Raw genomic sequence first — 13404 nt, 5'->3', positions numbered from 1 at the left:
ATTGATGTCGTCGGAAGGGTTTTCAAGCATAGGCCTGTTCACTCATCTTCAGAGGGCACTAGCGGCTTTTTGCAGCTTAAATCTCATCTCGTGATGCTTTCTTCACAGGAGCCTACCGATCATTTGGACATTGGTTCAAGCTTCGAGTCGCTGAATCTGGGCTAAGGTCCTCTTTTCGATCGCCGGCTGGAATGTGACAAACAAATGAATCAACCGAGCGCGAACGAGCTCTGTTTGTTTTGTTCGAAATCAGCTTCGCTTGCCGGGCTGCTGATGGATTTTCATAATCTATCGTAGCCCGCTGCGCAGCGAGAAAGCAATAAATAGCTCCAGAATGTGCGGCCCCCAGATCAATGTAGAACGGTGGGCCACCAAGCGGGGATCCGGTCCAAAAACCGACCGAGACGATCGTCAACCGGCCGAGTGACACACAAGCAGTCAACAAACTACGGGAGCCTGATAACGACAACGGCAGCGATGCTTGCGGCACGCCTCGAGGGCGTGATATTCGTGTAAGGCAGCGCGCACTCGTCGCCGCAGCGTAGATTTCGGTTTCGGCCAACGGTTTGCGCTTGATTCGCTTTCGTCCTTCATTTCCACAGGTGCTGGGTCGTTCTGGTGGGTGTGGGATATCCTCCCGGATCGGTGCTAGGTCGAGCCGTACCTCATCATCGTCGTCGTGGTGATGGCGTTGGAACGCTTCATAATGCAACTCTCGACAATCGGACACTTTCCACCGTGAGTCAGCTGGGAACTAGCGGTGAGATGCTGCTGGAAGGCTGCCACATCGATCACTTTGGGCCGGCTTTGTTCAGTATGCTGCAGCAGACGGACTGTCTAACGCTTCGCGGTGGACTCATCCCAAGTGTAACGTTTCAATCACAGCTCCTCGATACGCTCGTGATTGACGCCACCGGATTGCGTACGTTCGAGGTGGATCCCTTCGAGACGCCATACGCCAAACTGCGCATTCTGCAGATCACCCGGAACGCGCTGGAACACCTCACACCGAGACTGGCGCTTCTCGTGGGTTTACGACGACTCGATCTATCCCAGAACCGGCTGACCATCGTCGATCTGGACGTGATGCGGCCACTGGAACGGTTGCGTGATCTCGACCTGTCCGTTAATCGAATCGTTCGGTTCGACGCCTCTCCGACACCCGAGCTACGGCTGGCGGGCCTCCGCAACCTGTGGGTCAGCTACAATCGATTGCACACGTTCGAGGAATTCCCGGGTGCGTTCCCGGCACTGGACACGGTGCGTTTGATAGGGAACGCGTGGCATTGTCGGTGGGTGGATCGGGCACGGGCAGACATCATGCGTCACGGTATCACGGCGTTTGGGGCTGATTACGATTGTCCGGGCGAGCGTCAGGGTGGACTTTGCTGCTTCGATGACGCACCGCTAGGTGAGCAGGATTTGCCGCAATCCACGGAACTGCCCGGTGCTGGGTGGGCTGCTGGAGAAAAGCAATCGAACGGAGATCTCACGCTGGGAGCGTCGAATCGGAGCGGTGCAGTGATAGGGGTGCGTTATCGTGATGTGGAAATATTCCTGTGATCGAGACCGCGATCGGGATGCTGGCGGTGAGCTGGGTGTAAAGTGGAATGAGAGAGAATAAAATGGATGAATAAAATTCGGCAACTTTTAACTGGCGGCTTATCGAGCCATCGATTCAAATGATCCGAAGAAGCTATTTAAGCCGGTGCATTGTCGCGTGCATTTAAATTGAACGGATTACTGTTGGTGTTAGCCCACATTCGCGTCCATTAGGCGTTATTAACACGGACCAACGGCCACCCCACCCCACCAACACGATCGGTTTGATGAAGAATGGATTAATTTCAATAAAGCAAACAGGCCCAGGGAAGCCAGCACGAAAAAGGGCTACAAAAAATCTGAATGCCGCCGTACACGGACCCGTACAGGCGACTGGGGGGACCTTATTCCCTCACAATCAAAGCCAGCATAAGTTTTTATTTGGGCATCAATTTGGAAATTATTCGATCGGCAGCGCGTCCACGAACGGGGTTGGGTGTATAAATGGAGCGTGCTCTCTCGGGGGTCAAATTTGTCACGGCACAAACCGATCACCCGCAGAACCGCGTCGAACGATGGCGCATTATCGGGACCGAATTGAGCTAAATGTGGGGACCCGCGGGCGTGGGTATTTAATCAAGCCGTATTCCGTTGGAACGCGGGAAGAGTTGGCCGATGGAATGTTTGTACTTTGCCGGCTCTTGGACTAAGTTTATTCGCCCGTCTGAAGAAACATAGAGAACCGCATAGGAAGCGCAACTTTTCATGGCGGGCAACGGCGAAATAAAACGAGCAAACCAGCACGCTTTCCTCGTGATGAATGCCACCGGTGAGCGACGTTCCGCTGTCAATGTGGACCATATTTCGACGGTCCAGACGGCCACATCACCGCCATTACTGAAATGAGCTCGGAAAAAGGCATATTTTTGAACCGGATTCCGGCTTTCTCTGCTAATCAGGAAAAAAGCGCAAAGCACAAACAAAACCGGCGGAGCTACTTAAGAGTGACCGTAGTGCTCCGAACAACCCAGAATAGCCCGAATCGGGTGCCTCAAATGGTGCCGCCCTTTTCTTCATAATTACTCCGAAAGAACCTCAGACGGGTGGGTAAGAGTAAACGAAAAGCAAAAATCCCAAAAAATAAAAAAAAATACGATCACTAAAAGGCAGAAACTTTTCTGCAGCCGCTACTGGTTTGGTTTTACTATCGCCTTCCCGCTTCCACTCGGCCATTCTCTCTCTCTCTCTCTCTCTCTCTCTCTTACACTTGGCCCTAGCCGTGGCCTCCGGCGATGGTTAAAGTTTACGTCTACTCGGCTCGGTTTGGGGAAAAGTTCCGCCAATCTTGGCCGCCAACCAACCGCCAACCGGTGGAAATGCCGGAAGAGTTGAAATCTTTGGCAAGAAAACAAGCCAAAAACAAAAAGACACAGCACACAGTCGCGCCATTTCGCCGGGATGGAATGTTTTGCAAAAAGTTTGTCAACTAATATTGACGACTGCAGCACATCGCTATCGTGGTTTACATTTTAAGCAGCTCGTTGGAATGCGGTTTATACGCGCGGTTTTACGAGTTGACGCGCCCGGTGCAAAGCAACTTTCGCCCGAGAAATTCGCGGGCATGTCGAGCGAATTTCGAGCAACTTCCGGAGTGACCTTAAACCGACACATTCCAGCAGCGCCGCTTTTCGTTTTCGTCCACCCAGCCAGGGAGTGTGAGAAAGGCGAGCTGTTACTGCATTTTAACAACCGTGCCCATGTTCCGGCCAACGACAGGCGCGGACAATTGGGCTCGCAATCTTAGCGATCTATTCCCACGACGCACGGATAGTGTTCGCCGTAGGGCGAACCGAGAGAGATTATGTGTACGGTGGCAATTTTAGAATAATCCCGAACCACCCCGGACGGGAAGCTGGTGCGACGAGATTTAATTTATTTACCGAAAATAAATGTCCGCTATTGTGTGTGTGCGGAAATTGGTGCACGGGAAAAGGTACCGATTGGGTCCCCTTCGGTCGAAGGGGTATCGCCCTGATTTTCGGGTTCTTCTTCTCGCGCGCCTCAGCTGTCCGGTGGCAGGGACACAAGCACACACGCACCCGGGGAACTCGTCGCTGTCAATTTGAATATTTCCCTCGAAACAGGCTGAAGCCGAAGGGCGAATATCGACATGGCAATCGATCGAAGGAATTGTGACGCCACCGGGCTGACACCGAGGGGTCTCCGGGAGAGTGCGCTGTAGCTACAAGCGAAAGGTCAGCTCGATAAATCTCCATACGAGGGGTTGCCGGTCGCCTGAAGACGACATATGCCACGCAGCAACGGTTGGACGGTAGGGCGCGTTCTCGTCTTCGGCCGTAAGGAGAGCCCGTTCTGAGAAAGTGTACCGTAAATGAGCCACACCGAACCGGCGAGTGGGAATGCAAATTTCAAGCGAGCAGCCCTCATTTAAATGTGGTGCCTGGTCGGTTCGAAATTTTGGCACTGTTGCAGCCGGTCCCGGGTCTCGGTGATCGCGGTTTGGTGGTTGGGAAAAAATTATGCATCCATTGTGTTTTCCCGGGGGAGGTTTTTGGCGGGTGAGAAAATTCTCACCACAAGCGGCACAGTCCTTTTGGGAAGTCCGTTTTGGGTAATCTTATTCCGATCACGAAGCCCACCGCAGACCACACCGATCCATACCGAGGTTCGTGAACTGTGCCGCTTGTGTGGAAATGCAAAATTCGCCAAACCGGAAATGGAATTCAAAGCGCTTTCCAGCATGGAGTGGGTCGCGCGTAAATAACAGCCGCGGAATTTCGTCTCGCGAACGGCAACGAAACGGACACGTGAACACGCGAATATATATGCACATGAAGGACGGCGAAATGAACACGACATTTCCACTAGGTTTATGAACCGTGCAAATAATCGGGCGATAAATTTTCACCACCCACCCACCCGGGTGGCATTCTCGCTGGTAAGGGGTTTGGATTGCATCGTATTTCCACATGCGCTCAATTGGGGAAAATTCACCTCGCCAGCAGGAGGAGTGAGAAAGAGAGAGAAAGGAAAACCTCCCAGGTCAGCCAGTGTCTCAATTTCCCGCCCCGAAGCCAACCAACGAAAAGGATTCTCCAACCCCTTGAACGTGTGTGAGTTCATTTCACGGGGAAAGTTCATAAAATGTTTTGACAAAAAAAAATATATATATATGGAAAGCAAAGAAGCAAAAAAAAATATAACGCCACATTTCCTTCCTGCTTTCCGGTGGTGCACCCGGAAGTGTGGCGTGCCCGGGCACTCCTGCGGTTTCCGGGATTCACTTTGCGCGCCCCCGGAAGGGTGCATAGAAATAGGAAACATTTATTTGACATAAAAATCAAATTTAATAATATTTATTGATCCGATTCCGGCGAGGTGACTCCTTGCGCCGAGCCAAGGGGGTAATGGGTTTGTGCCATCGGAACGGGGTTCCGCGTGTGTGTGTGTCGGTGCCAATCGATGCGTGGCTGGGCCGGAATTCGGGCCGGGCACAAAACAAAACCCTGAAAAAACCGAACGTGTGGAAGTGTAGAAAACTGCCACCCGGAAAGGGCGCATGGGTGCGGTCGGAATTCCTCACCATAAGTGGTTGGTTTTCGTTGGCAGCTACCCTTTTTGCTCGAGTAAGGATGATGCTGCGGCCTCTCCGTTGCATCCCGCTCTGACGACCCCTTCTCCGCCGTGAGCGGGTTTCCGAAGAAAACGGAGATTCCGTATTCTTTACTTTCACCCTTGACTTTTACCCTGCGGAAACGAGGGACCGAGGTGTTAGAGCGCGCAGGAAGAAAGAAAAGTATTGAATGGAAACCACGCCGTATCGATCCGCTTATCCTTTCCGGGTCCCGCCCGAAAGGGGGATGAAATGCGAGCGAGCCTTTTGTGAGTTGTGCCGCGCCTTGGCCTCGGGGCGGTGCGTAATCGGCCGTATAAACGGGGCAAGCAAGGTTCCTGCCAGCTTGCCAGCGGCCAACGAACGATTGGATGTGCCGAGGGAAGAGTTTAGAAATGACGGACGCCCGGGCGCGTAATCCAGCCGTAACGACACGGGATTACGCCCCGGTTAAAGGACTTACAAGAGGATCAAGAGGCGCGAAAAGACGGAACAAGAGGGTCTCCGAAACGGGGGCAGCAAAAGAAGAAAAAAAAACTATACTATAGTGCGAAAACCACCACTTTTTGGGTTGGTTCCGGTTTCGATCGAGACACCCCGTCGTCCTTGATGACGGCAAAGGCTTGATGGTGGTGAAACGGATATCTTCCGCCTACGGGAGGGTGCTTTAAATGGGGTGGCTCGTTGGAGGAGTTGATTGGGAGTCATTACGACGCTAGCGGGAAGTCACCCGATGAGATTTCTCATCTTCCGGTCGGCTTTTCGACGAGTGCGAGGACGATTCCTTGACGGGGTTGATGACGTTGATGAATTCGTCAAATTTGTCCCCGAGATCGATCGCGCCAGTTGAGCCACCCAAATGGGCATCGAGTTCCCGGGGCATCCATTTGCGTGGCTTTTGCGTCACGAAATTGATTTCGATTATTAACGGATGGAACCGGAGAACCCGGGCCGGGTTCTCGGGTGACGTAGCGCTCCGAGTTCCCGTTGATAGACGAAAAGTTTCCGTTACAAAACCACGTTTTAACTACGTTTCGAGGTGGTTTTGAAATCACAAAAAATGGTGGTCTAGTTTTTTTCCCACCATTCCGGGCGGCCGTGAGCCAATTAGCTACGGGATATAAATATTAAAATTGGCAACGGCGGATCGGATTTTGCAACCCGGCTAATCTTCACGCCGAAGGGAAAAATACAACACGCATGTAAATCGGCACGCTGGCAATGTTGGAAAAGCGACGTGAAAAAGTGAACTCAATAAATATTCCGGATTCCGAATCGGAGCGACGTGACGGTCCCTTCGCGAACAGGCCCAAGTAGCTCTCAAATCAGGGCGGCCACCGTTAAGAAACCGCCTTGAAGGAGAAAACAAAACACCCGGCGACGATATCAACGGTGTACCAAAAAAAAAGGAACAAAAAAATCACTCCAAACAACGGCCCATCGGGATCATAACAATGAAATCCAATTATCTGCGAGCGTAAACATTTCATTTACATGGAGAGCGGATATATCGGGTCCTTTTTTCAAGGCCTACTGAGGGAGCTGATTTGTCACATTGTTCCGATTAGCTGTTAATAAATATTCACATATTCACGAGCGGGGCTAACGAAAAAAAAAATGTCCCGCCTAACGGAAAGCGCGGGCAACCAAATCCTGAATCGGAGCAAAATCGAAATCCGGGCAGCAGGAATAAGATGAAAAACAAAAAAAAAACAACAATCGGTCCCCGCTTTTGGTCCGAGAGATAAAAATTAGACCACTTGCAAAATAAAAAAAAGAAACAGTGAAGAAGGGAACCCAAAAATGGGCCCAGATGGGACAGGACAATGCAGCAGCCAAGGGGCGCACTTCTTGTGCTGATTTTTCGCACTCTTCGGCCGGCGCCGCCCTACAACAATGCCGCACAAGAATCAAGCCTTAAGGACACCGTTTTTTCTCCCTCCTTCCATAGAAGGAAAAGTGCCGGGTGACATAAAAAAAAACAGAGAGAAAAAAGCGAAGATGCCGGTCGGCTAATTTGAGGATTCCCTTTTTTTTTAAAGAATCCTTAACCAAGAATGAAACCAATATATAGCCTGCCGTCCCTTTGGCGGCTCGAGCTGGCCTGCGCAAACCAACAAAATGCAATCTAATTCACCATTTCACGCCTCGGAGTAGTGCGCTTTGGAAAGGGAACGTGCGTGCACCGATGCACCGATGGAAGCAAATAAAAATCTTCAACCTTTGACACCGGAAGATTATTGCGTTCCATTGTGTGGTGCTCGCGCGCGTTCCATTGCACTTCCGTTGCGTTTGTGTTTTTTTTTTGGTGCCCGTTCGCTTTCGCTTTTACTTTGGCGCGCAAATGCAACCTAGTTACGATAATTCTATTTTCGGCAACCCGGGGAGGTTTTTTTTTCGTCTTGTTGGCTTCTTTTGTTTCTGGCCGTTCCTTCGTTCCGGAGTGTTTGTTTGCTTTGCTTGTGCTGCAGAAGTCAGGCCCTTCCGGGGATCTTTCTTCTGTCGGTGCCGTGTTTGGCTTGGCATTTTTTTTGGTTATTGCTCTGTTTTGGTGGATTATGCAACGGGATCAATGGATTTATGACAGCCGCCGGAATTCGGGGGCATCACGAAAGGTCCTTGAAAATGTGCTTTTGTAACGGTTTTTGAGCGCGATTTTTTTTTTCCGCACTTCATGAACGCATTTCCAAACCGTTTTTGCTTGACCGTTGATTGCCAACGAAAAAAAAATCAACGCATCTCACGCACCCGGTGGCAGAACTCGGCAACCAAAGCAGCCGCGTCTGATCCGACGGAACTCGGTGTTTGCTTTTCTCACCAACGCTTGCATTCTCGCGGTGGCCCACGGAATGCGTCAACGACGCTGGCAGACGTCTTCGGAACAATCCGCTCGATTGTTACCGCGTGGTAAACGAAATCCAACGCGGGCCGTGTTTGCACCGGGCTGCTTCCGTTCTCGACGGGGCCCGTTGGCACATTCTCAGCCTCCGCAACTTCCGTGTTTGGTTTAGGCGCGACCAACGTACGCATCCACGTATCATTTAGGGGGCGCGTTTGGAACTCGTAGCGTACACTTTCCTCCCTAGACGTGGTGCTGTTGCTAATGTGACGAACGGCACTAAACCAACTTACACACACGATCGTCACACTCTAGCGTAATGGAGTTCCCTCTGCTGCGATTGAAATTAACCAGTAATTAAAATCTTATTTGAAACACGATACCGTTGATTTTTGCGGTTTCCTGCGCGGGTTTTTACGCGGCGTGTGGCCACCTTTCCCGAACCCCCTAGAGAGATGGTGGAATTCGCGCTTATCGACGGCACAGCCGGATAGCATTACGCCGTGGCCGGGCGCGACGACGGATGCCATAATCATTAAATCCTTGAACCAAAAAAAAAAAAGAACTCCACCCCTAGAAGCGCACCGGGGCGACATGTGTCGCGTCATTTACTTATCAACCGGCCAGGATCGACATGTGCGCGAACGCACACGCCGTTGTCCTTTCGCCGTTGTGTTTGCGGTTGTGTCATCGAGCCTGCACCGGCGTGTCCCAGACCGGCGGATATGGGATTCGGTTCTCGATGTAATCTAGCGGGAATCGCGGAGTCAAATTACGCCGCAAAAGGGACGTCCTTGAGGTACGCGGCGGCAGATGAAATAAGCTGCTCGGCAGGAGATTCCCATCTCCGATCGGCTCGTCTGATTCGATGTGGTTGATAAAAGAGATAAGCATTGTATCGTGTGGCGGGAAAATGCCATATATACGCATTATTAGAGCGATGAACGGTTACCGTTGGTACCGGCGTTGCAAACGATATTTAATTTGACATTTTTCCCACATGCGCAAATTAATGGTCGTTAATTTCAACTAAAAAAAAATCAAATCCATTCAAGTTGAAATTAATTTCAACTAAAAAAAATCAAATCCATTCAACATTCAATCCATGCCAAATTGACCTATCAAACCTCTCGAACGTTTGCCAAACAGACGAATCAATTTGCATACCTTTCATTTGGGCTTCCAATCATCAACCTTTTTTTGTTGATTAACGCCCCAGGAACGTGTTTTTAATTGCCTCCGTGATTGATCTTTCTCGTCCTGATCGGGCGTTTTTTTTTTCGTTGCTCTGAGGTCCTGGTTTCCAGTTTGATTGATGGTCTTCTTTCATGACGTTCGGCCCTCAACGCCAGCCAGTTTTCACTCTAACGAGATGCATTTCTATCGCCTCACGCCCGGGTCGGCATTCACACGGTTGCACTTTTAACCTGCATCGTACGCGCCACACGTGCAACAATGCACGGGTTTGAGATGAATCGTTTGCCAATTTTGACTCCGAACGCTCCGCGCTCGTCAAGATGATGTGATGCGATTTTCGGATAGAACGCCACAGATCGCGATTTTCATAATAAACCCATTTGAATGCACGGTGCACGGTCAGATTGACGGCTAGACGGTTGGTTCACGGTGAGTTCTTCGCACACAATTTCCCTCGACCCATTCGCGAGATAAGTCGTACAGCATCTAAGCGGTTGCACTTGGCTCTTTGTTCGCAACTGCAGCAGCACTTTGTCCTCTTCAGAAGCCCATTAAATCATTTCCCACTCCGGCATCCGATCCGCGACAGCAATTACCTGCCCGGTTCGTGAGCCGCGAAACCGCATCATAATATGTCAACCCTTTTTTTTCCCCCGGACGGCTTTTAGAATTGTCCTCTAGGAAGAAAGGCAAAAAAACACCCCCTAAACCATTGTTGGCGCTGAGAAGCTCGTCCTCGCGGCAGGATGCTCGGGATATGCGTTTTTCGTTTCGTTGTCCACGCGGAACCGGCGTCCCGCGCTGGTGCAACAATAATCCTTCCGAAGCGCTCGGAAAGGACCCATCACCATCATCATCGCCGTCATCATCATCGAGCGAGCGTGTAATGAAATCTCTTTGAAGAGCCATTTTTTTGATGCGCGCGTGGACGCGCTCGCAGATAGCGGATACACGGCTGGCAAAGTTCGCGCACATGTGCCATTCAGGGCGGAAGTGATGCCTCGCGTGCGGTGCCATTAAGCTCGTCCGTTTCGAAAATGGGATAAAAAGTCGGGACCCAGAAAAAAAAAACACACACACACACGCGCGGACACAGGCACAGAAGCGCGCATGAAACGGCGCGGATTTAGGCCGCGCTCGAGGATGAAGCGCTCAAATTGGAGTGTATGATGTAAAATGTTAATATGTTAATGGATGGCTGATGGCTTCGTTTCTGCCCTTCTTTGAACGTGGGTGTGCATTGTGCATTCGAGGGTGGAGTTGGTGTGGTGCGCGCGTGCCGAGGGCTCATCATTCTCAACAAGTGGCTTTTGTGTGATCGGGCGAGAAACTAGATAGTTGTGGTTTAGCGTAACAGCGCGCACGATAAGGATGGAAGGGTTTTGCGATTTTAGTCTCCCTATTTTCTTCTGAAATCGGTCCTTTCGGGTTCCATCTGCTATTCTGTGAACGTGCGTTTTGTCTACTGTTTCGCATTTAAAAGCATTCGCGCACAATCTAACACACGGTCGCGACGCTCGTGCTGAAATGTGGGACATAGGGTGGGTGGGTTTATTTTGTGAAAAACGAATGCAAATCTGTGCCCATTCAAGCGTGGCACAAATGCACACGATGCAGGTTGCGTCACTTTAAATGTCAAAGCGTTCGTTTTGTTGCACGTTGACAGGGAACGGGAAGAAATTGTCACCTTAAAGCAAGCGGTTTTTTTCCCTCTTATGCTAATTCAAAATCGATCTCATCCCGCGTGTAAATCATCAAAAATCATTTAGCGACTTGGGAAAGTTAAGTAAATAAAGTACCCAACCCACAAATAAACTGATTTCACCGTCTTTGTTGTTTATTCATCATCTTAGAAGGCCACACTGCTTTTCATCTAACGACCGTTTGCTTAGCCTACTTGTGCGGTGGTTTGTTTTTTTTCTTCTTTCTTCCTTGCATCTACTGCTAACGAGCTGACAGTTTCACAGCCAAACGTCTCCGTTCCCGATGCCAGTAGCCGTGGTACGATAATTAGCCGGCATGACTCGCCAAACAACCGGATTCTTATTCAACCGTTAAAATAATGCCAAGATTGTCCCGTCCCCGTGACGGACGGTGTACGTGGGGTTTTTTTTATCATCGTTCTAAAATCGAATCACAGAACAAGGGACAAAAAATCCCACTTCCACCGCGCAGGACAACCCGGTGCGGGATAAATGTTCCCCCGATTTGCCTACATCGAACGGCGTTCGTCAAATTGTCAATCTGCGAAATCCTCTCGAGAGCAACGAAAACATTTAATCAAAAGGACACACTCCCGTTTCCTTCGGTTCGGCCGCTTGAAGAGGCCAAGACAGGATCACCCCTCGATGTTTTTTCAACCACCCTATAGAGCCGCGTATTTGTTACCCTCCCGTAGTTCCTGCCGTCAAATGAGAGGAATGGGTAAGAAAAAAACAGTATATACCTAGTCCATCACACCCAATTTGCATGTCCTTTGCATAGTCCCGCTGATTCGTTGGCAATTCACGCCTCTTCTGGGTGGGGATTTTTTTTCTGCGCCCATTTGCTCCTGCCATTCCCTCGTTTAGCTCCAGTGCAATTTTCCAACCGATTTTTCTTCTAAAAACAATGTGTCATGGGAATGGACGGAGCGGTCGCGCATTAGTTCACGTTTTGTGCCACTTTTGCACATCAGCCAGTGCTGCAGCCAGCCGCGTCCTGATGGCGGCGACCCGTTTTTGTGGTTGATTTGGAAGGATGCCTTTCATTTTGCTGTGCCACACATATTCTTTGCCTTCCTACGTGACATCTTGCGGAGTCCCCGTGGGACGGGTCGTGAGCCAGAAAAGAGAGAAGAAAAAAAAGCACGAATGTTTCTTTGACTTCGAACCGAAAAAAGCACTTTAAAGCGCATTTGCTTCCGGAAGCGGCTGGAATTTTCAGAACGGTTAACGAAGACGCCAAGCTAAGGCTCTCAGGGTGGTGGCGAGGATATCCTCCAAAAAAAACATCTAACGTCCCGTGTGCCGCTAGACCAGTTGTTGCGTGAAAAACGGAAACTTCCTTAAAATTTGAATATAATCACCAAACGGGGCCGAGGCTGGAAGGCGAAAAGGAAAAAAACAAGAAGCTGGACCCAAGGCAAAAGTTGCTCGCGTTGGGTCCGAGCCGCGGAAATTTTATTATCGCAGTAAGCTGTGCTCACGGCCATTCCCGAAATGACACCGATGCGATACGAATTTTGCTTTCGACCGCGCGTCTGGTATCCTTCGCTCCAGTTCCTCCACCCGGAAGGGCCCGAAAATAATGCAACCAGATACGGAAGACGGCACCAGGAAGTGGAACGAAAAATAATAATAAAGGCATCATGTTCACGGAAAGCCTTAGGATCAAAATTAGTTCCGCTAATTTGTTAACGTTCCCTTTTTTCCCCGGGTGCAGTATGGCTTGTGCTCGAATCTACCTCGAGTGAACGGAATTTTACGTTGGTTTATTAGTTTGCTGTGTTGTTATTTTGTGTGAGAAAAATCAAACCAACAGCAATGTGTTTTTTTATGCATGCATTTTCCATGCATCGGATGGCGAGACGGCATCTGCTACATTTTCTGCGCTTGAATGGGCATCTTCCGAGTGGGATTGAATGACGTCCTAACTGTCCATGAATAACTTCAGCACCGTGGAAAAAGATCCTACTCAGGAAAATGCCGACATAGGTCCGCAAATCCTCACATCGTCGTCGTAGGTGCCATAAACTTACATAAACTTCCGCCAAAAACGGCTGCAGCCACGTGAGCAGTCAGAGATGTGTAACTATGTAGCTGTCATCCAACCGGCGTCCCACTGATAAGCACCAACCGGGATGGAACACATTAGCATCAGCAAACAGAGGTATTAAGCGACACGAGCCAACGCGCAACCGACAAAGAACCACGGCCTAACGGAGATCGTAAAGGTAAACCCCGTCCTACGGTCAGGAAGAGTTACGACAGCCAGGAGCGACTTCCGCTGGCAAAAAGGATTCGTCCCAATATCGGGACGATCTCCGACCCGCGGCCACCACCGCGGCGAGTCCGGGAAAATCCGAAAGAAAGGTGATAAATATAACAAACAAAATATAACCCTCAACAACCGTTCGAAACGAAGGACGATAGAGTGGAAGAGTAAAACAAACTCGTAGAGAAAGACAGAGAAAGAAAAGGGGGTAAAAAAG

At 50.1% G+C, this 13404-nt stretch overlaps 1 protein-coding gene across 1 annotated transcript; it reads left to right on the top strand.

The window, feature by feature from the left end:
- Positions 1-477: 477 nt before the first annotated feature.
- Positions 478-1563, top strand: LOC128731305 (insulin-like growth factor-binding protein complex acid labile subunit). The gene is made up of 2 exons (XM_053824417.1): positions 478-512; positions 603-1563. The coding sequence occupies exons 1-2, from the start codon at positions 478-480 to the stop codon at positions 1561-1563; spliced, it is 996 nt and encodes a 331-aa protein (XP_053680392.1).
- Positions 1564-13404: the final 11841 nt, after the last annotated feature.

This window comes from Anopheles nili, chromosome 2 (genome assembly GCF_943737925.1).
Source record: "Anopheles nili chromosome 2, idAnoNiliSN_F5_01, whole genome shotgun sequence".
Lineage (NCBI taxonomy): Eukaryota > Metazoa > Arthropoda > Insecta > Diptera > Culicidae > Anopheles > Anopheles nili.
Note: the sequence above shows the minus strand (reverse complement) of the source record. Positions and strands in the feature narration are given on the sequence as shown.

Bases quoted from the DNA above. Each gene is read 5' to 3' on its own strand.
- LOC128731305 (XM_053824417.1), top strand. From the start codon at position 478: ATGCTTGCGGCACGCCTCGAGGGCGTGATATTCGT. The intron at 513-602 runs GTAAGGCAGCGC...TCATTTCCACAG, and splicing joins CTCGAGGGCGTGATATTCGT to GTGCTGGGTCGTTCTGGTGG.